This window comes from Pygoscelis adeliae, unplaced genomic scaffold (assembly GCF_000699105.1).
Source record: "Pygoscelis adeliae isolate BGI_AS28 unplaced genomic scaffold, ASM69910v1 Scaffold282, whole genome shotgun sequence".
NCBI classification, from domain to species: domain Eukaryota; kingdom Metazoa; phylum Chordata; class Aves; order Sphenisciformes; family Spheniscidae; genus Pygoscelis; species Pygoscelis adeliae.
The window spans coordinates 3073995-3098360 of NW_008824352.1; the positions used below are offsets into that span (position 1 = coordinate 3073995).

The 24366-nt window shown below is 39.7% G+C and overlaps 1 protein-coding gene across 1 annotated transcript in view; it reads left to right on the top strand.

The window, feature by feature from the left end:
• The window catches only part of ZZEF1 (zinc finger, ZZ-type with EF-hand domain 1), a 56388-nt gene extending 36956 nt beyond the window's left edge, over positions 1 to 19432 (top strand). Inside the window, exons 42-56 of the mRNA XM_009319319.1 lie at positions 1 to 152; positions 689 to 821; positions 2503 to 2699; positions 3283 to 3402; positions 4684 to 4872; positions 5232 to 5332; positions 5870 to 6005; positions 7082 to 7441; positions 9311 to 9454; positions 10369 to 10537; positions 12403 to 12501; positions 13266 to 13431; positions 15010 to 15160; positions 15708 to 15779; positions 16271 to 19432. Coding sequence (XP_009317594.1) covers positions 1 to 152; positions 689 to 821; positions 2503 to 2699; positions 3283 to 3402; positions 4684 to 4872; positions 5232 to 5332; positions 5870 to 6005; positions 7082 to 7441; positions 9311 to 9454; positions 10369 to 10537; positions 12403 to 12501; positions 13266 to 13431; positions 15010 to 15160; positions 15708 to 15779; positions 16271 to 16345 — 2264 coding nt within the window. The 3' untranslated portion in view covers positions 16346 to 19432. The remainder of the gene's footprint in view (positions 153 to 688; positions 822 to 2502; positions 2700 to 3282; positions 3403 to 4683; positions 4873 to 5231; positions 5333 to 5869; positions 6006 to 7081; positions 7442 to 9310; positions 9455 to 10368; positions 10538 to 12402; positions 12502 to 13265; positions 13432 to 15009; positions 15161 to 15707; positions 15780 to 16270) is intronic.
• Positions 19433 to 24366: the final 4934 nt, after the last annotated feature.

Below are 24366 nucleotides of genomic sequence, written 5' to 3' on the forward strand. Positions count from 1 at the left end.
GCTCCATGGCAGATATTCTTCGATCTTTGAACTCTTCTGCGCAGTGGCATAATGTGATCGCTGCTTTCACTGACCATTGCGTTAAGCAACTGCCCTTCCAGCTAAAGCACACCAATATCTTCACTTTATTGGTGCTGGTTGGGTTTCCTGAGGTAAGTGGCCTGCTGATACTAAAGGAAGCGAAATTGGTTAGAGCTTTTAGGTTTCTCTCTCTAAACACTACGGATTTCATCAATTGGGGACATCCATTATAAACTGTCAAAACACGGTGTATGTCAGAGTTCACATCTTTCCACTTGCGCACAATTAATGTTTATTTAATGAAGAATAATGTAGCTGGTTTTGCCTTGTATTTCTTTGAGTGCTACTTATAACTATTATGAGAAAACCAGCTTAGTATGTTTGAGTATCAGAAAGGGCTTTTTATACAAGCGAAACAAACCAGTCTCACTCTTGATAGTCATAACTGATCTATTGCCTATGTAGCATTAAGTTGTTTGTTGCAGGCATTTCTTTTCTAGAAAGGAATTGCCATTTTCTAAAGATAAGCAAATACCTGGCAGCGAGCAGATTTTTCAGCTAAAAAATACAATACCAAGTATAAGCAAATGTAACTAATATAAAAGATGATTGTGTATTTACAAATAAGTATTCCAAACCATAACCGAAACTTCTGCTGCAATTTCAGGTGCTGTGTATGGGGACTCGTTCTGTGTACATGGATAATGCTAATGAGCCTCATAACGTGATCATCCTGAAGCATTTCACGGAGAAAAACAGGGCAGTTGTAGTAGACATCAAAACCCGAAAGAGAAAAACAGGTTCTGTGACACTTTTATTTTATCAAAGAATCACAGAGTATTTCCTTACAGTTTCTTATGGATACCCAAAAGCATATTTTAACTAGACCACGTGATGCAGGTCTGCAGAGTTTGAATAAGTCGCCTGATTTTCTGCTCATAGGTTAAACCAAATTGTGAAGCTTCTGCAGTAAAGATTATGGAGACTCATTTTCTTTTTAAAACTCTGACATTTTTATTCAGAAAAGGATTTAGGAAACTGTTGACCATTTTATTAATTGAAAAATCTCAGAAATAGGCCTTTGATTAAGCAATTGTTTCTGGTTTGAGATTTGCTTACTGCTTGTGTCTTATCCTTTACAGACATGTGCTTAATGTTTTAAAACAATTGCAAATTTAAAAAATGCACATGCTGCCTCTGTGTAGTTAGGTGCTGCTATATAAAGGAAAGGTACTGAGCGCCTGAACATTTTTGGGATAGTCCATTTTGTTGCTCCAAAAATACTCGGCATTTTTATGAAGTGCCTGTTTCCACTGTGGGCAAGATGTGCTACCTACTATCGAATGACGATTAAGAGCAAACACAAACATACCCATTATCAATTGATTGCTTCTGAAATGATGTTGGGTTGGCTGTTTTTTCCTGATCCTGTAAGAAAATATGCCATGAGGACAGGCCTAACTTCTTTAATCATGTGCTTTATAAAATGTCAGTAGTCATTTTATCTTCTCTGCTTTCCTACGGTCTGGAAGAACTTTTCAAAACAGTTTGGATACCCCTAAAATTTGAGACAAAAACATAAAAAGAGCTAGACAGCATCAAATAGTGTATATTCCAGGAAGTGTGTCTGGGTATTTTAGAATAATCCATTCTAGAACATCGGTAGAGTGTGTTGGCTATTATGGTGTCTAAAGGCTATTTGGCTAACCCAACAACAAAAACCACCAGAAAACAACAACAAAAATCCAGAGCTAGATGCTGCCTCCTGGGTCCCATTCGTTGCACCAGAGAATTTTCTTCCTGTACTTCACCTTGTTTAAAAGCTAGTCAAGCTAAACGTTTAACGTCTAACAAATCAGTTGAATTTGTAGGAGCGAGGGCTTTCAGCTTTGGCATATATGACCTAACATTGTGAAGTTAAAGCAACAAAGGTTGTCCTAAGATTTGGCTATTGAAGTTCTTTAAAAGACACTTGGAAAAATCAACAGACTAAACTGCTTTTTGATATTGAAGAAAGGTTTGAATATAAAAGCTTTTTGGGTTTTTTTTACTGTTGACATTTTAAACGGTAAGAGCAGCAGGATTTATTTCATCATATCAATTGCAGGTCAGAATTTTCCCCATTTTAATTGTAAAATACAACATGCACTACTTTGTGTGATGTACTGTTTACATGCAAATATGTGCGGACAATCAGCTGTTGCCAGAAGTTACCTAGGGGTTTTTTAACTTGCATTGAAAAGTGAAATATTTTCTTGACTATTCAATGAATCTGACATAATTTCAGTACAACAGTATAATTTTGCCACCGCAAAGCAGATAGGTGGTTCTTCTACAGCCTCTTTAATGTGACTGTGGTTATTAGAATGTACTTCACATATAGGTCGTGTTCATGTCTCAGCCTACTCCTATCTACTGGTAAGAAATGATTTCACAACATTAAGATGAACCTAGTGAATTGTGGTTTTTTCTCTCTTGCAGTGAAAGACTATCAGTTGATTCAGAAAAGTGGACAAGAAGGCAGCGATTCCCAGACCCAGCTGAGGCAGTACCTCCAGCACTTTGTTCTTATATCCACTCACCTTCTGCAAACCAGCATGGACAGTAGCTATGCTGAGGCAGTGGAAGCAACTTGGGTCTTGTCACTCGCTCTAAAGGGCCTTTACAGAACACTTAAGGTATCTTTTGCCTGACACGTAGAATATAATAGATAAATAAAAGTTCGTACCTTGCACGGCAGGAACTTGGGTATTGACTAAGCACGTTGGGGAACTAACACAAGTTCATTTCTCTGACAGCTGGCTCCTTTTATCCCGTCTGTAGGGGGTTGAAAATGTTGCCAGGCTTTAAATAGCATTTGTGAGTCTGAGTTGAAAGTTGGATCGCTTTTCCTTTGTGGGGGCTGACCATTCATGCAAGCTGAAGAAGAAATTTATAGGGATAACACTTTATGGAGTGAAGCTCACTTGCTCTTTTTCTTACTCCTGAAGTATTTGAAGAGGGGAATCTGTATTTTTTTGGACTGTCAGAGCAAAACAGATATCCAATTACTACTGTGTGTGTGTCATAGATGATACTCTGAAGGTATTTGAAGTGGGGATTTGTATTTTAGGCTTTTTTAGGGAAATGAAAGAAAAACATTCCCAACATAGTTCATCTGGGCAGGAAATTTATCTGAGGCCGTGTGATAAGGCCTTGCAAGCATGATGATGCATTCTTCCCTTTTTACTTATCTGTGTGTCTGTCTGTCTGTGTGTGTAGATTCATGGCTTTAAGGAGATCCAAGCTGCCTTTCTTCAGTCTGGTTTACTCAAGCTTCTAGTGAAGAAATGTAGCAAAGGAACTGGCTTCAGTAAGACCTGGCTTCTCAGAGACCTGGAGGTAAGAAAAGTTACGTTTTGTAAAAAGTCAGGCTTCACACAGTGGCATGAAAGGTTATGGCACTGCACTTCCCTTTTGTGAAGAAAGTCTCAAGAGTATTTCTAATTAGTCTTTATGAAAATGTTCACTTAACTGTGTCCCTGAATCTGCCTTCCTTTGTCCATCATAATTGTGTAGATAATAGTCTAACTTCTTTAAAGCAGCAGCTGATTTTAATTAATCTGATTGTATTTGAAAGAAATTTGCAAGATGAGGCATTAATCACCTACTCAGTTTCTTTTATGACTTTTATTTAGACAGTTCTTGAAAATTCCATTCTTCAATTTTAAAAATAATAATTAATCTCGAAGAAAAACATTATTTGCATTACTCACTGGCATGTACAAGGTATTGCTGCAGTGCAATATGGGGAGATCAATATGCATGTGGGCACGTTCTTTCTGAATGTTTGTTAATTGCTGGAAGAGAAGTGTGATTCAACTGTTAGTTATGTTTTATCATAGGCAAGAGTTGTGTTAATTCATACTTAGGACTGTCGCAACAGTAAGAGAGAGAACGAGTAATGCCCTGGAATTCCTCTGAAAAGTTGCCCCAAGTGGTTGGTTAGAGATACTGCAGAATTAGATCTGGACTGTGGGATCTTGCTGCCTCCTGACCTACAGCCAGAGAACCAACCTTGACTCGGAGAGGTGTCCCACCTTCCTCCCCTTTGGGCAGCATCGTGCCAAATGAATGTTCTGCTCTGAGCACTAAAATGTCTCGCCATAGCTCTGCCTGCGTGAATCCTCAGAACTGAGGCTGACACAAATTGGAGGACCAAGGAAGTGTGTAACATTATTTTCCTCCTGTTACGAGTACTAGAGCTGCTGGCTGTGCTGAAGCCAATGGTATGTTTTCAAAGGAGGAGAGTGTGTAGGGGCATCACTGGCTTTTTGGTGATAGTCACCTCTGCTCTGTTCTTTTCTAAGAATCCTCAAACCTTTGATGTACTGAAATGGTTAAATAATTATTTTCTCAATTTTTTACACTTTCAGCTAATCACTTATGTTGTCTTTGTAGCAGCCTGGAAGGTGTAACTCATTTGTGAAGTGGGAAACGGTTTGGGTTTGTGTGTTGGTGGGGTTTTTTTGTTTTTTTCTTTCTTTTTTTAGGTGCTGCTTCTTTTTAGAGTAGGATGTGTTATCCACTGTCCAAGTCTTATACTGTTCTTACAAAACTGATTGCAGATACATTAATAATATCTACAGCTGTCACACTATACGCTACCTTTTTTCTGTGTAGATTCTGTCAATAATGCTGTATTCCTCAAAGAAAGAGATCAGTTCTCTGGCTGAACGTGAGGATACTGAACTGGAAGAAAGGGAACAAGATCAAGATGTGGAGCAATCCATTGTCGGTCCTGTTGATTTAGAGCAGAACAAACTTGATCCTCTGGAGGGTTTGGATGAAGCCACCAAAATATGCTTCTTGGTACTTGAACTTAATTTTACCTCCTTTGAAGTTACTGTGAATTTGCTAGTTGCATAAAATATTTGGTAGTTTACACCGCTGTTTTTCTTCTAAATTTGCAGAATATGGGTCTATGATTTCAATGTACCGTTATCTAAAGGAAATAAACTAGAACTACAGCAGTGAACACTACAAAATCGTTATAAAGCTTTTTGCTAAATCACTTTTCATTTTTACTAATCCAGATATTAAGTTCATTAATTCTCCACCTATATGATAAGTGGGAAAATAATACTTAGGTCGTCCTTAAAGAAACTAATCTTTCTTTTTCCCCTGTAATGTCCTCTTTTTTTTCCTTTTTTTTCCCCCTCCTTGCTTAGATGACACACGATGCACTTAATGCACCTCTCCATATTCTTCGAGCCATGTATGAGTTGCAAATGAAAAGAACAGATTCTTTTTTCCTGGAAGTTCAAAAGAGGTATGTGAAAGACTGGGTCCAGCAGAAAAACAAAGTTACTAGATGTGGGTGGTAACCTAAAATCTAATAGGTGCCGAATAGAAATTCTTCCAAGGATACGATTTGGTTTTCATGTGTGAAAGAGTAAGGAAATAAACTCCTACTAAGTTGTATTTATGGAAACAAGTCACCATCTTCTGAAATACATTGCATGTTCTTTTCAATATGATAACTCTCATGTGAAGATCTACTATGTCTCTAAATTATCCTAACTGAGGAAGAAGGGAGAGCTTACACGTGGCTTCTAGTAATCAGAGCATCTCGTGGGGCCGCTATGTTCTCACAGAGATGAGCAATTTTATAACATGTAAAACCTTTGACTTGTTAGAACAGGGAAGCTAGTTAATATAATATGGTAAAAATAGGCAGACTTTAATGAGTCTTTCTAAAACAGAAGATGGGAAGATTAATTTGCATGTAATTGCAGTAATTTAGTTTGCATTACTTTCCAAACACATTTGTGGGTTGTGGTTTTTTTTTTCTTTTGTCTCTTGTAAGGTTTGATGGAGATGTAATTACAACAGATGAGAGGATCCGAACACTGGCTCAGAAATGGCAACCCAGCAAGCGTTTGAGGTTGGAGGAGCAGAGTTCAAAAGCAGTAGATACGGATATGATCATCTTACCCTGTTTGGTATGTATGTCTCCACAAAAAGAAGTAGTTGTGAAATAATGAATTTAGGCATTGAATAGCTTCAGTTTTGCTTAGTAACTTCAAACCTGAGATATTTTTTTTTTTCCTAACATCTGAAATAATCTGTTGTTAATATTTTACATCAAAATGAACGAGCAGGTACAACAAGAAGCAAGTATTTCTTCCTTGTAATTTCTTCCTTACGGAAGTAAGAGAACTTGATTCTCAGGTCAGGAGAACAAATTGTGATTGCACACTGTAATTTCCTCTCCTTATACAAGAGAGATTGTATCTAATTACTGTAAGCTTATGCCTAAGTGTTACTGTCTTAGCAGATTATTGTTATCTTACAGTAATTTCAGCAGAACAAGGAAGCAATGAATTTGTCCTGTAAAGTAGACACTACACTTGCAAGCTTGAGGTTTTGCATTCAATAGCATGGTCCCACAGCTCTTTGATTTATTTTGGGTGCTGATTCCTGGCTGTGTGGTATCACCAGCACAGTTGTCCATCAGTTGCGTAGCAAACTGGATCAAGGGCTTCCTGAAGTAGTTTCACATAATTATGAGAGAAAAAAAAGGCCTTACAACAGCTTATACGGAGGCTGTGAAATATCCATCCCCAGAAGTTCTCCGAACTTAACTGGACAAAGCCTTGATTTTGAAGTTGGCCCAGCTTTAAGTATCATTTGGCCCAAATGATCTCCAAATGATCCCAACTTGCCTCATTCTGTGTCACAAATAGCATGGCACTTTGTTGCTTTACCTCTGTAGGTCAGCTTAAATTAACGCTTCTGGTTAGAATTCTAACTGCTGTTTCTGCTCGTGTGTACAGTCATGAATGCATCAGTGTATAGTGAAGTCTGTTGACATAAACAGTCTTTTCGAGGAATTCTGTTGCTGTAGGTGCGTGAGAGATCACACTTTTGTGTTCTTTGATGCGTCTGATTTTCAGTACGTAAAAGACAAATCCATTTGTAAATTCAGCTTGCAGTCTGATGGACTGGTCAGATATCCAAACATAAGGAAGTAAATTGTTGAGAGCCTATTTTCAAACTTACATTTCTTGTTTTGCAGTCAAAGCCTGCGCTCTGTGATAAAGCAACAGAAGAAACCAATCCGGTCGCCCAGAAACTGATAACCAACACAGAGAGTGATCTACAGCTTAGTTATGCCAAGCAACGTCGCACCAAGAGTTCAATACTCCTGCACAAGGAGCTGGACTCTAGAAGTAAAAAGGCTGTGAGGGACTACCTGTATCGTGTAAATGAGGCAACCGCTGTTCTTTATGCCAGGCATGTGCTGGCATCATTGTTAGCTGAGTGGCCAGATGATGTGGCAATAAATGAGGAAATCCTAGATCTTAGTGGCCCAGCCCATATGACATACATACTGGACATGCTTATGCAGCTAGAGGAAAAGCAGTTATGGGAAAAAGTAAGTGGATTTCACTTATGCATGTGAACAAGCCCTGTGTCTACGTGCCACGAGACTGACTGACAAAAATACTTGCAGTTCCTGTTTTAAACTAAATTGAAACTCCAAAATTTAAATTAGTTCTGAAAAAGCAGTTGGAATCTGTCAGTGTCTTAACGTACTGATTTTGTTAACAGAAAATGGAAAACTAGCTCTGTGGAGACAGCTCTTTCGGTTATGAAAGAGCTAGATGGGAAAATAAATCTTACAGAGAAATTGGTAAAATAGGCAGTCTGTTTTGAAAGCTGCTTTTTGTTAGATCTCAGTGTGTATATTGTAATAGCTGCTACTCCATTGATGAGCTGACTGTTACCGTGGTGGAAGTCATCTTGGAATTATAATAGAATGTTGTAATGAAAATGTCAGCTCAATGCTTCACAGCAGTCAAAGCAAATCAAGTACTGGGAATCTTCAAAGAAGGAATTAAAAAATAAAACAGAAGGCGTCGGTGTGCCACCGAACCAATAATATGCTCGCATCTGGACTACAGCATGTGACCGGACTCCCTCATATCATTTAAAAAAAAAAAAAAAAAAAAAAACTGGAAGAGGTCCGGAGAAGAGTGGCAGGGATTATTATAACCATGGAATAACTTCAGTATGAGGAAGCAGCTAGTTTTCTTCATCCTGGATCTTTGCCCTGTGGGGGCATTGAGGGAGGAGGAGTAATGAAAAAGTCTGTTCCTCTTTCTCTGTGGTTTTAAAACAGTAAGCAGCATACAGAAGTTAACAGCAAGTATTATTCACTGGCCCTCCCAGTAAGAAAACAAAGGAGTGTCAGATTAAGGTAATAAGTGGCAGGTCCAAGACAAACCAAAAGAACTGGTTCTTGACACAGTATGTCATTGAAATTGTTGCTACAGTGTTTATATAGGTTCAGAAAATGACAGGATGAGCTGATAGAATAAAAATCTGTTAAAGCCTATTAAAGACAAAAGCGTAGCCTTTGTCTTGGGCTATTCTGCAAGCGTGTGGAGGCAAAGAATGCATTCAGGGAACTATGCTACATACTGCCTTTGTTTTTTAAACTCCTTTTCCCCAAGAAATCAATTTTTGGCTGATTTGGAAATGAACCTTTTGGTCTGAGCTAGTATTATGCTTTATAGGAGGAGTGAGAAAATTGCAGGTGAAGAGATGTAATAGGTTGCTATAATGACCTGGAAAGGGCCTCGAGTAGCAGGACTCCTGATTCAGAGCTTTTGTGCACTTCTGAAAAATAAGAGGAAGTGGAGACTAAGGTTGTTCTGAATTATCATTTAGAGTGTCCTGATAGATTAAATGGAATTTATTTGTATTTTCAAAGACACAGCTCTTGCATCTAGTGCTTTCAAACACTACAGCCACTTAACTGATAGTTAATCGTTCCTTTTTATCCATGGAGTTGTTCATTTTGAAGGCTAAAACACATGCCACGTTCTGTTCAAATCAGAACCTGTAGGTATAGAAGGTAAGGGGGTCTGTTTAGTACGTTAACAAAGTTGTTTTAAAATTATCATCCTTGTTTACAGCTTTAGTTTACTGTTAATTACTCTGTGGATTAGCCTTGATTCTAGCAGTTGTGGAGAGAGATGTAGCTAATAGCTCTCACGTTTTTATCAGATAAAGACTGAAAGATCTGGAAGAGAGGACAGAGTAAAATCTTCTGCCCTTATGGAGATGACACTTGTAGACATCATTTGTGAATTTGTCTTGTTTCTTGCTAGTAGCTCGATTCTCTCTTCTGAAATGTTGTGTGGCTAGAAATGCCTCTTGTGTCAGTCGTCAGCATGGAAGTTTGTAAATCCTGTTTTGATAGCAAATTGTATTTACATGATGTGTTGCTCCTCCCCAGATTCTACAGAAAGTACTGCATGGGTGCAATGAGAGCATGCTAGGAACAATGGCACTGACAGCTTGCCAGTTCATGGAGGAACCCGGAATGGCAGTCCAGATGCGTGAATCTAAACATCCTTATAACAACAATACTAATTTTGAGGCAAGTTATACATGTATTGCAGTACAGTGGATTTGCATGACTTCAAGGCTAGTTGAAAAACGTCAAGGTGGTTGGAGCAGAAGTCTCACAATGTTCACGTGTATACCCGTGGGACTCCTGTGCCTGAAGGACCTGTGAAATAACCTATTCAGTCTTGCTTTTGAAGATGCTGATGCCAGATGACTGAGGCCTTGCCCTGTAACGAAATATGTTCAATAAGGCACTTTAATGTAGTCCTAATTCAATCATGTGAAAAGTGCATAACTTAAATGTTTTTATTACACGTGTTTGAAGCAGATCATATACTTAAATGGTTTCAGGGCCTTTATGAGCAAATACTTCTACCCTTTCATCCAAAGGGAAGAAATACCTGTTTCAGCTGGCCTGTTACTTCCTTGTGCTCTTAGATGAAAGCTAGGAGTGGAGTCTTTTTTTCTTGTATTTCTCATTTTAGGCTATCTTCTCCTGACACAAACAGTTTCTGATTTTCTTTTCTTGGTATTGTTTGAAAGCATTTTCCTAATATAGTTTGGTAAGTAATTATTGCCTCTGGGCAGTCTTGGGATTTTTTTTTTTTTTCCCCTGCAGCTCTGACTCTTCTGATTTTTTATTTTTAAAATGTGTATAAACTTTTAGGTTCTCGCAAGGAGATCAACATCAGCAACGATTACCACTTTTAAAAAAGCAAAGCATTGCTAGCAATTAATTTTTACACTCTTAACAACTAATGCAAACAATAGGCCATGTTTTACTTTTGTTAAATTAGTTCCTGATAAAAATAACAAAGAATTTTTTTTTTCCCCATGGAGATGATGTAATATTTGTTGTATCTCCCTTGTTTGTGTGGTGAAAGTTAAGTAGCTTCTTGGTAATATGGTATGACAGTATACAAAGATCATGTGTTTATTTCTCAGGATAAAGTTCACATTCCCGGTGCTATCTACCTCTCAATCAAATTTGACTCCCAGTGTAATACAGAAGAAGGCTGTGATGAGTTGCTCATGTCCAGCAGCAGTGATTTCCAGCAGGATCGGCACAGCTTCAGTGGATCTCCGCAGAAATGGAATGATTTTGAGCTTCCAGGTGAATATGCAGTGTTTTTAAGTGCAAATGTATAGGATATCGCTGGTATCCAGGACTCTTGAGAGAAACTACTGAAAGATGACAGTTAAATGCGGATGTTCCCGAGATGTGTGTGGGAAAAAAAAATCCTTTTCTTGTCCCAGTCTGTTTGCTCTGATGTGCTGCTCTTGCATTTGTTTCTTAAAAGTAAGCTTATCTGTTGTTCTGGTAGTTGACCTTTTTTTTCCACACCTCGGTCAAAGCATGCACTTAGCTACTGGAAACAAATTTTGATCTTGATTCTGTTCCAACACAGTCCTTGTTCTGCACGATATTCACTTACATTGTTTCTGCCTTGTCTTACTTTCCACAGGAAGCACATTTAAAAAAATAAAAACCAAAACAGATAGGCTTATCGCTTGTCTCTGTGCTATACTAGTGCTCAGAGCAAATAGTGTGTGCCAATGCCTCGTTTCCAGTTGTTGCCACAGAGCATAGCTGAAAAAAAAGTCAGTCATTTGACTGACAACTTCAGTCTGTATTCTCTAAGCACGTTTTTGATAACACAGTAGCAAAAGGACTGCATGGTCCCATGCTTCTTATGTAGAGTTGTTTTAACCCAGAGTGCTGCGGCATTGCAGGAAGCTTTTGACTTCACGTACTGTCGGTAGCTGTAAATAGATTTAGGAACTTTCTTAGCAAAGCAGTTCGGGTTACAAGGTGCTAGTTAGAAACAAATGTGTGCTCTGTAGAAATATTTTGGATTTTTATGAACTTCTTTCTGTCCTCCTTTTCTCAAATAGTTGCAGAGGTTTGCCAAGAAACTGAACTTTGAGGCCCATTGTTTTGGAGCAGCCTCGGCTGTGAAACTTGAGTTTCACCTTGTGAAACTTCATTTCCAGCCAAGGCTCTCCGGATTAAGGCTCTTGATGTCACTCAGCAGGCTTTAGCTGAAACCAGGCGTTTGAAGGCTTCTGGGCTTTTCCTTTGATGGCAGGGCTTTCTCAAGACTCCTAGGAGTAGGACAGAGCAATGGCTCCATTTCGTGATGAAAAGGGGAACAGTTTTTTGGAATTTTTTAATCCTAACAAATGTTTTCAGAATTTGTCTTCCACTTGAAATTTTGAAAATTCTTCTTCCCAATAAAAAATAGCGTGTTTGTCCCAGGGTGATAGGATTTTTCATGGAACTGAAGGAAACTTAAGTTTTAACCAGGTCTAGTATTACAGAGCACAATAGGGAAGGATATGCTTCTTTGAGCATTACAGCTAACTACCAGTGTTTATCTCTGTGAAGCTGTAGATACTACAGTGACAAGAACTTCCTGAATGTTCTACTGCCTGATGGTAAAATGGCCAAATATTTTGATAGTTTTTCCGCTTTTAAGGGGTTAGGTTTAACAATTTTGTTCCCTAGAGCAAAAGTGTGCAATTTAATTTTCTGACCTGGAAGAGCAGTGCAACTTTACTTTCACATTTTTCTTTTTTAACAATGGACTGTGAACTTGGCTGCTTATGTAGAGGTTCTTTTTTCATAAATCATAACTGATCCATAACACAATTGGAAAAGTGAAGTTTAATTGTGTACAGTATAGAGTTTCTTTAACTCCCTCTTGTTCTACGTAGTTGACAAAAATGTAAGAGTTATTATCCTTGCAAGTACTTTTATACAGTGGAAACCATTCTGCGTTTTGCTTCAGCCTCCTGTTTATCATACTGTTTTGTGCGTTTCACAATCACCAAAAAGTAAAAGATCACCTCTCTTGAATGACAGTATCTAGGATTAATTTATTTTAATGACAGGCTTTTCATTTGAATTGTGTTTGTGATAGCAAAATTGACTCAGAAGGTAGTAACGTTGGGTTTTCTTCCTTCCTTTGTACACAGGAGACACACTCTATTACCGATTTACTTCTGACATGAGTAACACTGAGTGGGGTTATAAGTTTACAGTGACAGCGGGTCATCTTGGAAGGTTTCAGACAGGTAAGCACTGCTCAGAATGTATCCGAAAAACTACTTTTGGAGGTATTTTGCTGAGTTTTGACAGACTTGTGGTTATCCTTTTTTTTTTACTTAGAATTTTGCTTTCTCCAATGTTTTGGAAATAACGTGATTAGTTTTGTTCAAGTTGAAACTTGACTGATGTCTGTTATTTGCTGTGACTTTATGCTAGAAATACCAAATCTTCACAGAGGCTTGGAGATAACAATTATGTTATTTGCATTCGAAGTCTCATCATATGACAGTAATTACACACAGGATTTAGTAAACACTCCAAGGTGCCGTAATTGGAAACGGAAATAATTGTAATTGTGTTTTTAAAAAGTAATTATCCATTTAAACAGGCTGGTTCTGGATCTAATTTCTAGATATAGCATGAAAGGTTTTGTTAGTTTATTTTAGAGCTTAAACATTTTTAACAAAATTGAAGCTGGTTGATGACTTGCAATCAGCAAAACTCTACTGCATATCACATAGTGAGGACCTGTGTTTTGTTTGCCTTACTTGGGCAAAACTTTAATTTCGGATGGGATTCTTTCTAATTTTTATTTAAGTTTTGTTCCAGAAAAGACTTGCAATGTCAGGATGTAATCTAGAATTATCTCAGATTTTTGTTTGGTATTTTTCTTCTATTTTTCTTGCTTGCCAGAGCGATACTTAGTATATGGAGAAGAGAAAACTGAATATGTGAACAGAATGGGTCCCTACAAAAATAACAGCTGTGTGAATTTTTTTTTTCCCCGCAGGGTTTGAAATTCTAAAGCAGATGCTGTCTGAGGAAAGGGTACTTCCTCACCTCCCACTGGCCAAAATCTGGGAATGGCAGGTCGGGGTAGCATGCCGTCAGACTGGTCACCAGCGTTTGAAGGCTATCCACTTGCTCTTGAAGATAGTGCAGTGCAGCGCCCAGAGGTAAGTGCCTTTTCGTGTACAACATAGAGCAGTGCAAAGGGCAGGAGAAGAAAAAGTGACTAAGCTGATATTATTTTGAAGCCAGAAAACCATGATTTGAAGTAGATATTCTTAATTTGCCTTTTGGATAAAATTCACAGTGCCTTGATAGCAGAAACTTACTGTAAGGCTGGTTGGTTTTTTTTACACGTTTTCTCTTTTTTTTTGGCTTTTAAAAAAGGTCCAATGAATGCAAATGTTGTTGTAAAGAAAAAAATACCACCCCAAAACAGGACAAAAAATAGATTTCAATTAATTTTCTAGAAATTTATTCTCTTTGTATTAGTTGTACTTCATTAATTCAGAATTAAGGTGAAGATGGAATAATAAACTGGTGAAACGATGATCTGATTCTCTGTAAAGTAAATAACGCTTAAATTATTATTTTTAGTTGTACCACTAAGCCTGTAATTGAGTTTTAGAAGGGATAGGTGTGCTAATGCACACATGTATGACACGGGTATTTCTTCTGAAAATACACATTCAAAAAAATGTTGAGCTTTTATAGTGTTTTGCAAATGTGTGTAGTCACATTAACTCAATAGAAATGCTGGAAACAAAGACAACAATGCTGGCACGCTGACACTTACCTCTGTTATGTCCTTTCAGTTCAGAACAAGCAAAATCATGAAAATAACAGCATCCTACTAGCTTACTTTGATCAAGAGAAGTCAAAAAGTATATTCACATATAGTAATAAAAATGGACAATTACATAAAACTGTTGCTTGACTCACTTTAAATTCTAGATTCAAATTCAAATGTAAATTCACCGATCTGCATCCAAGTCTGAAAAACTGATTTTGGTATTGCTTGTAATCACGGATTTATTATTTTTTCAAGTTCCCTTAGTCTTTTTCATCAGAAAATGTCTGCTTTGTCATGTGGACAACAAATTGAATTGCTAAAAGATCAAGTCTCTGTTGTGCTTATAATATTTAATATTTTTCTTGTGTTAATCTGATGATAGATTCTGAAATTGAGTTTCCCCCTTTTCCCCTCTACTGAATGATATTTGTCATCCTGTCTGCATGATAAGTGACATTTGGGTTAGCTAGCTTTAATTCAGGAGTAGGAGGGAGGCAGGGTTGGAATTGTTTGTAAAGCTATATATCAATTTTTGTCTGTCTGCCCTATACAAGGGCATCACTTGCTCAGTGCTGTAGTTCGGTGTTGTATAATTTCAAGCGGTGGAGCTAGAGCATTTAGCAAAGTGATGTATATAGTTATTTTAAAGTCCTCATTTCAGGAGGCCACTCAGTTTTAGAAAAGTCATTTAGACATATTCATGGATATGAGGTTTTCTCCACTTCACTGATTCAGAATGAAATTCATTGTGCTGAAACACCTGACTGAATTCAGATTTTAAAATACTTCTTGTGTTTCTTCTTCCTTCATTTATACATCTGTCAAAACTGTATGCTTTTGTTCTCTTAAATTTGTTGTTTGTTTGTTCCCCCCCCCCCCCCCCCCAAAAACAGACATAAGATCATGGTTACTCACTATTTCATCACTATTTCATATAAATTACTTTTTTCAGGGACTGTGACCTCACATTGTTGAAGCCACTTTGGCAGCTTTTCACCCACATGGAAAATAACTTGTGTCATGACATGACCAAGCCTGGTATTCTCCTGCCTCTTCATCGTGCACTTGCAGAACTCTTCTTTGTTACAGAAAACAGAGTTACCGTAAGCAGTTCCTGTATTTGTATCCCTCCTCTCCTCTCCCCAGTGCTGGGAATGATACGTAGTTCAGTGTTAAACTAAATGCAGTTTTCCTTCATCTTGGCAACGTTCATCAGAGCTTTAGAAACATTAAATGCTTCAGAAACATTAACAACTTTCTCTTGTGGAGTCTGGTAGCAAATTCTAATAGAGGGGCATACCGTTGCCTTATCCATCGTGGGACCTTAAGTAATAGTCATGACTCTTCCTTGTGCGATCAAGGCAGTAGGCCCTAAAGCCACTTTTTATTCTGAGAGGAATGCTGATTTAATAGTTAATTTAAAGGTATTTGTGGTTTTCCTTGAGTTGATTTTGAACATTACATATGAACAGTCTGTAATGAACTGATTTCTGTGGTCGCAAACTGTGTTCTATCCAGGAGAGGCTTGTGTGTAGCTCTGATACCTTTGGTTCTTGGGGACTGCTGTAATGATCAGCATTTTAATGTCAATTAGTAGGATGATATCTTTGGTAGAAACATTGGTGTTCATTGAATGCTTTCTGGCTGCAGGAGCTCGGATCTCTACAGGAGTATTTGCTTGCCTTAAACACTGAAGATCATCTTCATCGCTGCACAGCACAGGTAATAAGATTGCACAACCCCAGAGACATGGTTTTGTGATACTTTTCTGGCAGACAGAGATAATAATGATTTCTGATTGCCCAGTGGAGTTTTATAAAATAGATATGAATGTACTTGGGCTTTATGATACCGTGAGAGGCCTCTGAAATTTGTGAATGAAATACGCACAAATGCTGTTCTCCTTTAACAGTCGGATGAGGTGCCACAAACTGGCTGTTGGGTGTAATCAGGAATATCTGTTTTACCCAGTTGACCTCTCAACTGCCAAAACACGGAAATGGGGAAGGGGGCTGGCCTTTCAGCAACTGGAAATGCAGTTGCCTTGCTGAAACTGCCTGGATGCATGACAATTACTGCACTACCAGGAGATGACCAGGTAGAAGCAGGATGGTTATTTATCTATTTCTGTTTAATTTCATACAAGGATTTCTTTACAGTTTTGGATTGAGGAGAATCTTTGACGTGACTTTGTTTATCCTTCTCTCTTCTAGGCCCTGAAAAACATTGCTGCTATCAGCCTTGCCATTAACTATCCGAACAAATCAACAAGTTTCTGGAATGTTTAATACTGGCTCAGGCCGGAGTGCATGGGATAAAGTAGTTTGTCCATAGGACGTTGGAACGAACATCTTAACTCCGTTCAGGAAAAGTTCCTTCAGCTTCAGTGTATGAGCACTCTGCAGCCTGCCTTCCTTCCTTCCTTCCACCTTGATGTAGAATTTGTAAAAGTAAAAGCGCACTTCAATGAAAAAGCACATCTTGAAGTAACTCACGCGTCGCCTACAGTTATGTATGCACATATTGTAGCATGTTAGAGTAAACCGAACAATTTTTTTTTTTTTTTATTCCGAGGAAGTAAATGAAAGAAGGTAGCTGAAGTATGAGAATGGAAGGCCCCCGCGTTGGTATCGTCTGCTCCCAAGGAAACCTGATTGATGGAATGTGACAGCCTTGAAAATACTGCTGAACTCGGAGCGATGCCATCAGCAGCATGTATCATATGTCATTGAAGTGAAATAGGCAAACCAGAATCTGGTGGGCTGATGCAGAAATGGTCCACGCTTGAATCCTGCCATGTTTGCTTTTGCTTTGAAGGCTACTACCCAAGGAAAAGAACTTTAATTCTTACTAAACTACAGGTTGTAAAACAAATTCTGGGTGATTTGCATAGCAGTTAAAGGATTCCAGTTTCAGAGCATCCTCATGCGAGAGGTTAATGTTCCTCCTGTTCTTTGATTCAATCAGCTGGATCATCTATTCTTACCTTAATTTATCTCCAGTGTGTTATTCTAAATAGTACGTTATTCTAGTGCAGAGAGCAAAGGCTGGCCTCCATTCACAAAACAGTGGTAGTATGAAGAACTGAGGAACTTACACGTTTCTCGAAGATCACATCTTTACAAGAAATTATTCATGAGGCTTCTTTCTTTTAATCATTTCGATACTAGTGGCTTAGGAGGTCCCTCTCGGCAATGTTGGGAACCCGGACTCCTAGCACTCAGGGTGGGGGTTAGTGATCGATCCAGTCTTCTCTTATAGAGCAATAACTGCATTACTCTTAGTGAACATGGAATGAATTGCAGACCTTCTATGCTGAAATAAATTGGCTTTCTTCCTGCTCAACGACGCTGGTTATTCCCTTTCCAAAGAGTTAAAAAGAACATAGAAGGATTTGGGGGTGTATTTTGTATACCGTTACACAGTACATAGAACTGGTCTTGTCAAGTATGAATTCAGAGAACTTCTTATGCTAATTATTTTCTTCTTCCCTTCCTCACCTCAACATTAGGATATGAAAAAAAGGCAACCAAAAGCTTCAGTAGTAACTGGATGCAGGTTGTATAAAGGCAGTGGCTCTGTCAGAAGGGAGCATGCTTATTGACCTTGCTTGTCCAAAAGGTGAGTGGTGCCTAAATAGCAGTGTGCAACGTGCACAGGAGCACCGCTTCAGGGATGACCTCTGAACTGATGGTCTTATCAGCTGGGGCTGGAAATTTAAGGGTGGTCCAATCTCCCTCTAAGAGGGAAATGTGCAGTAATACATCCCCTTTTTTTGGATGGCCTCTAGTGCTGTGGTTAAAGATGTTTTGACTTCTGTTTAGCCAGGTGAGTGCAAAGTGAATGCTTCTTCAGGGGATGAGGTTGGATCAGAATGTGATTATTCTGCCTGAAAGACTTAAAACTGAAGACCAAGAAGCACTATGCTGAAGCCATGCCTTCAGGAATGGAGCGGCCCTCTTAGCAAATGAGAATGCCAGAATTCAGGAAAAGCATACTGTTTATCAAAGACTGAAAGGAGATGGAGAGATACTGCTCTGAAACACCTCCTCGAGTATATTGTAGTTGAAGGTTAAAGCCTCCTTCCTTTCTGAATGAGATCATGATGGGAAGGGAATTATCAAAGTTGTGGTGTATCTTTAATGCAGGGATCATTTTGTTCCCACATCTGAGTAACGTATTTGAGTTTGCAGTCTCACTGCAGGGCTGTCTGAGAGATCCCTGAGGAACCAACTGTTTCACACTTTCTAATAGCATGAACAGATTCTGGGAACGGGGAGTTGCTCCACCAAACCGAGACATTCTTAAGTCTACTTTAGGGAGTCGTATCGATGGGACAGGTGAGCATTTTGAAATTGCTCTTCTTGAGCAGTAGGACTTCTATTCACTGCCTCAGTGTGAATCCATGGCTAAGCAGTCAAGGATATGCAATGGGCTGATTTGCTAAGGCATGTAGCATGCTGCTGAGATCTGCCTGTTTTAGTCAAAGAAGGCTTTTTTCTTTTTTCACGTCAGGGATGAAGACTGTAAATAAACCATTCATAGAACCTGTCATGGCTCTATCATATTCACATTTTTTTCTGTTGGACTGTCTTTTTGCTTTCTGTATGAAGACATGAGGCTGCAAGGATGACACAGGAGTGGCCAGTGTTCCTTACTAGGTGTACCACTTAACTTACTCTACCAGCAGTAACTGGCCTTGTGAGTCAGTCATCTTGCCCTGAAGGGACTGTCTAGGAACAGTGTCCACTAAATATAATTTCTACCCACTAGATGGAACTGAAGGACTGTGACCTGAGTTGACACTGAATCTGTTGCTGCCTTACAACTCAATCATTCATGACGGATTTTTTAAGAGACAAGAAACACTGATTTTTTTTTTTATTATTATTTTTTTTTCCCTTCTCCTTCGGATAGTTTTAAAGAAAGAGGAAGAGAATACCAATAATGAATCTTCATGATCAATCACATTTTGAAAATCCTGCAGCAGTTCCAAGTGGATGCGGATGATACTATTGAATAGTATAAAACTGTCTGGAAAACAGGTATGCTGAAAAAAATGTGCCTAATATAAAAAAAAAAAAAAAAAAAAAGTTGTCCTGCCTGAATCACTTATGATGTGTTTGAAACAAACCATATTGTTCCTAATGATACATTTGACTTGCTTTCATTAAACACTTAAAAAAGAGAGTTTTATAATTTCTTTTCTTACGGGTTTACTACTTTGCAATTTTTATCAGTTGTTTAAAATATATCAGACCTTTAGATTTATTCCAGTTCAGTTCAACATGTAAAAAGAAAGCTACAGATGTGGGTAAAATATGCAAATGAAGAGAAATATATTGTAAAAATTCTATAAAAAGAAAAAAGTACAACACAGTGTCTGGTTTTTTGTTTGCTTTTCTCCTCTCCTCACTGGATGTTAACTGCTTGAATTTGCAGTGAGATCCAGGGTTTTTCTTACGAAGCTTCATTTTCAATGCCTGTAAGCAAACCTGCTGCTTTTCCTCATGCGGTTAGTATATATCTGATATTATATCAAACTATGCAGGATACATACTTCTGCAGTCATCTCTTAAATTCCAGCCCTGCTGTTTACATTCCAGCGGCCTTACCCTAAACATGACATTTCCCGTGGATATCCATTGGTTTCAGTGCCTGTGTTGGTTTACTTTCGGACCTGAAGCACACATCTGTCTCATGTAAATCTGAGATTTGTCTTAGTATCTCTTGATTCTAACTGGTGGTGTTTATCAGCGAAGGTGCTTGTACCTACCTAGTCCAATGGGCTTAGTTTAAAAGCTTATTTACCTTGGGTTTGGCTCGAGGAAAGGGTTGTTCAGGGAAGAGTGAGGAAGTCAACATCTGTAAGTTGTTTCCACATGCTCAGAGAATGGTCTTATTAGGTAATTTTATTAAATACAAATAAATAGTATGATTGCGACGTTGTGGGAGAGTGGGAACCGTTCCCTGAGACAACCAGGTTTGAGGTTTCAGCCGGTGTAAGCAAGGTGATAAATCTAACAAATTCAGTTTAATCTGCTATTAAATTTAGTGTGGTCCCAGGCATTGGACTGTAACAGAGGTCACAACCATAATGTTTGGGAACCACTGTTTCCCAGATCAAGTTAATTAAGACTGTTGTTCTTCCAAGAGATCAAAATTAGGCTGCAAAGCTAACTTACAAATGGGTGATTTTTTTTTTTAACCTACTTTTAGGAGAAGGCTACACTACGCTTTAAATAGAACTGGCCCAAACGCCCTGCGTTTGCACAGCCTAGCTCAGAGGTAACGTTTCCAGTGGGTCTTGTATCTTTGCAAACATTAGGGCAAGACCTGCCCTTTTACACCGCTTTAGATCTGGAGTGACCGTCTGCAAATCCATGAAGGTACAAAAATCTGGGCACACCGGGGCGGAGCAAGGCCCAATAATCTGATTCGGTATTTTCCCTTCCGAATGATGAATGTGGTTTCTTGCGACCAGAAGCGAGTGGTGTTGGGTATCTGCTGGGGAAGCCACCAGCACAAGCGTCATACCTTGCTTTCAGGGGACAAACAACAACCGCAACCCCGGGAGCTTATAAAAAGCATGACCTGGTCTTTAGGCAAAGCTACTAGAATGTTGGAAAACAGATTAATATATGTAAAGAGGATGCTTTTCAACACTCGGCCAGTTAGTCTGTAGGAGGTCGGGCTGGATAATAACTGGAACAAAGAATGTGCATTGGTAAAATGGCCTGGAAAAACAAACTGTGCTGGGCTTTGTAGGGGGAAACAGAAATCTGGCCCACCTCTGAATTTAAAGCAAAGTCGTCAATTCCGATTCAAGTGAATAAGAGAGAAATCCACTGTGAATAAGGAAGGAATTAAGTAAGAGGTGAAGGAAGTAAGATTAAAGCTCATTCTTTCCATGATGGTCAGGTCTAATTTAATCAGGTCTATTCTGCAGTAATCTTTCCTGATTTTTACCTAAGAAAGCACAAATAATAAAAAGCTCAAATCCAGGCTGCAGCGTTGTGGTGGGGCTCATAAACGGCTATGCAGTCTAGGGAGGAATAAACACTTAAAAAAAAACCCAAAACCTTATTTCCTCAACTGGAAACATCAACAAGCATTCCTGATAAATAGATGGAAATCTCAGACAGTTTTGTAGTGGTCCTTAGTATTTAGAGATTTATTCTTTTTATATTCAAGGGCTGAGAATGTTTGGATTTAAGGAACATGGGAAAAGTGGAGAAAGGATAACTGGACTGTCTTAGAGACAGGGTCTTTCCACCCAAGTGTTAGGCAGTTTGCTGGGGAGTTTCTCCTACTAATGCTTTTCTGACAACTGTAGTAATTTTTTTTTTTTTAAGCTGGTTTCTTGCTTCCATTCCCCGCTTTACTGTCTGACTTTCCGTAAATCTTACTGCATTTTTTTTTAACATTTGCAGTGCAAAAAACAAATATTTAAGCTTGCATTGCATGGAAAAAGTCAATTTTATGACAACTAAAGAAATGTAAAATTAAAGCACCTGCAAATATTTGTCAGGGGTACTTTCCCTCGCAGGCTTATTTCCAAAGCACTTTGTTAGCATCTCCTAGCACCTCTATCATCAAACATGCTTAGTCCCAGCCATTTTGATACCTGCATGTGCACGAGTGAGTGCTAGACGAGATGCTGCGTTTCGTACGCACGGTGTGGACCGTGTCCGGCAGTGAATGCCCTCTCCTCTCTTCACAAGCACTCTGGGGAGCGTTCCCCATCCCTGCCTGCCAAAGACTGGGGTTTGGCTAATCGTGGCGAGCTTAATTGTATTCTCTCCTCTGATGGCTCTGGGCAGTGACTATAGTAGCGCATTTTCAGTTGTCTCTTCCTTCTGTCACCTGCTTTAGTGCATCTCTGTGCCTTGCTGCAAGTTCCCCGCAAAGCCACGTTTTGCGGCTCCTTTGCTTGGCAGAGACAAGACCTGCGGCGTTTTCCTTGGGGATACAGAGAGAACTGGCACTCGGGCTTTCCGGTGGTTTCTGAAGACGGCCCTTGGCTGCTCTCGGCTGGTGTTTGCTCTCTTCCAGGAGGTGTTGGTAAGGTCGGTGCTAAACGTCCCACCTTCTTAGTACTTCGTGCCTGATATCTGACACACAAAACTCTTCTTAGCGCTCTGTAATGAGTCATTCCCCTCATCTTTAACGCACCTCTGTGGAGGTGGGCTGGGAGCTCAGCCTTCACCTCGCTGCTTTTCAGGCACCCTAAAGGTTTTAACCTCCTCAACCACATGAAATTCCTAGGAACCAACAAAACACCTTATTGGACTCCGAAGGAGCTGCTGCTCAGCTCATCTAGGGGCATGGACAAATGCAAAACGAAGTGAAAAGAGGTGAAGTGATGCGCAGCGTGGTTTGGGTAATTATTTTATTTAAATATATTCCCCATGTGTTTTTAGCCAGACCCAGTAATTTTCCTCAGACTATGTGACAGAGCTGTTTCTGTGCTGTTGGATAGCTGCTGAGCGTTGCTCTGGGAGGGCTTGGCAGGTATGGGTGGTAGTGCAGGTATGGGTGGTAGTGCAGCTACTGCCATCAACCGCGGGTTATTGAAGCTCGGTCTGAATTTCTGGGTGGAAGATCCCATGTTAATGCCTGAGAAATCACAGGAAATGCTTCCTTTTATGTCTTTATACTTTCAAATCAGTAAAAGCATCCTATACAGATTTTTCCCTCTCAACAGGTTGTTTCCTATGGCTATAGGTGTAACTCCTATGATAGGAGGACTTCAATATAAAGGTAGACATTTATTAGGCTTCAGTTCATCACCGTGCTTATATTAAATACGGAATTAAGGTGTAATCTTAAACACATCTAATTAAGCGTTTAAAGGTAGGCTTTAAATTGGTTTTGTTGCCTCGGAGCCTAAACAGACCGCACTGCTGATACGAAGTTCACAAATTGTACGGCTTTCTCTTGCATCCAGCAAAATCTGCAAAGGCAAAAGAAAAAAAAAGATGAATTCTTGAGTCAGGAGAACTATTGAGTCAGGAGACCTTTAGTCTCATCAGCTTGCTTGAGAATAAATCATGTCTGTGTTTCTTACCCTTCTCCTTTACATAAACCACCCACAGAAAACTCATTAATCAAAAATGTCAATGGTTTCACAGAAATCCCCCCCCTGCTCACACCTTGGGTTTTATGTTCCTTGGAGTAGCAGGCTCAGCTTTTTTCTCCCCACCAATTGTATTTTTCTATTTTTTAAAATGTTTTTCTTCCTTCATACTGTGAGTGTTATTATTTAAAGAGAAAAGAGCATTTCATCCTCTGTGGGGTCAATTTTGGATACACTGCTGGATTTTAAACAACATTGCTTTGCCTTCAATAATTGTCCTGCTTGCATTGCTCTGAAAAACCACGTTTTCCTCCACTCGTTCACCGGTCTCAAAATACACCGTGATGCCTTTGATCTTTGGCACCTTATTTTTCTGCAGAAGATGTCTCAGCTTCTTCAATGCTGATGGCATCTCGGAGGGTGTGCTCTTTGCTTGCCACCTTCCCCAGCGCGCCGGCTCGCTGCTGCGGCTTCTGCCTTTTCATTTGGTCGAGGGAGGCAAACCTCCTGTGGAGGCAGGACACGAGGAGCTGAAAATAATTGCTTTATTTACCAGAAATTCAAAGGCTCTCTGAGAATAAAGCAAATCCCTCCTGAATTTTGCACTAATAATGCTTAAAACCAGCAGAGACTGCTGCTGAGAAGTTATAGCTTTTCTTTAAGTCTTCACAGAGGCAAGGAGGGGGGATCCTTGGATGAGGAGCGTGGACCGATGTCCAGGAGGTCTCACTGCCTGTCCCCCGTTCTTGCCAGGCACTATAGGAATTAGAGATGCTGCTCTGCTCCACGAGGTCTCCTCGCAGCCAAAATAAGCTTTGAAGGACATGAGAAAGATCCCTCCAGTTCCTTGAGGGTTTTTGCCCACTTTCTTTCCAATGCTTAGTGCACCTTCGTGTCCCCTGGGCCAGCAAAGGTTGCAGGGCAGCTGCACACAGTATAAGAGCCGTCGGCGCTATCATCTGCCGCAGGGTGAGCGGCTGCTGCTGCTAGAGGGTTACTTCTGCAAAAAAATCACGCATTTACTTCCCAGCTCGTTGCCTCAAGCACATCCAGAGCCCTCGCCAGGCAGCTGAGCGCCAAGGCTCGCCGGCTGGGAACAGCGTGTCCTGTCACGGGGACCGGGAAGCGCCTGTTCTTGGTACAGTCACAACCGTGGCATACGGCCTCGGCGGGGCTGCCCGCCCCCGGAGCGGCTGCCGGTGGCCCCGTGGTGCTGGGTGCACGCTGCCA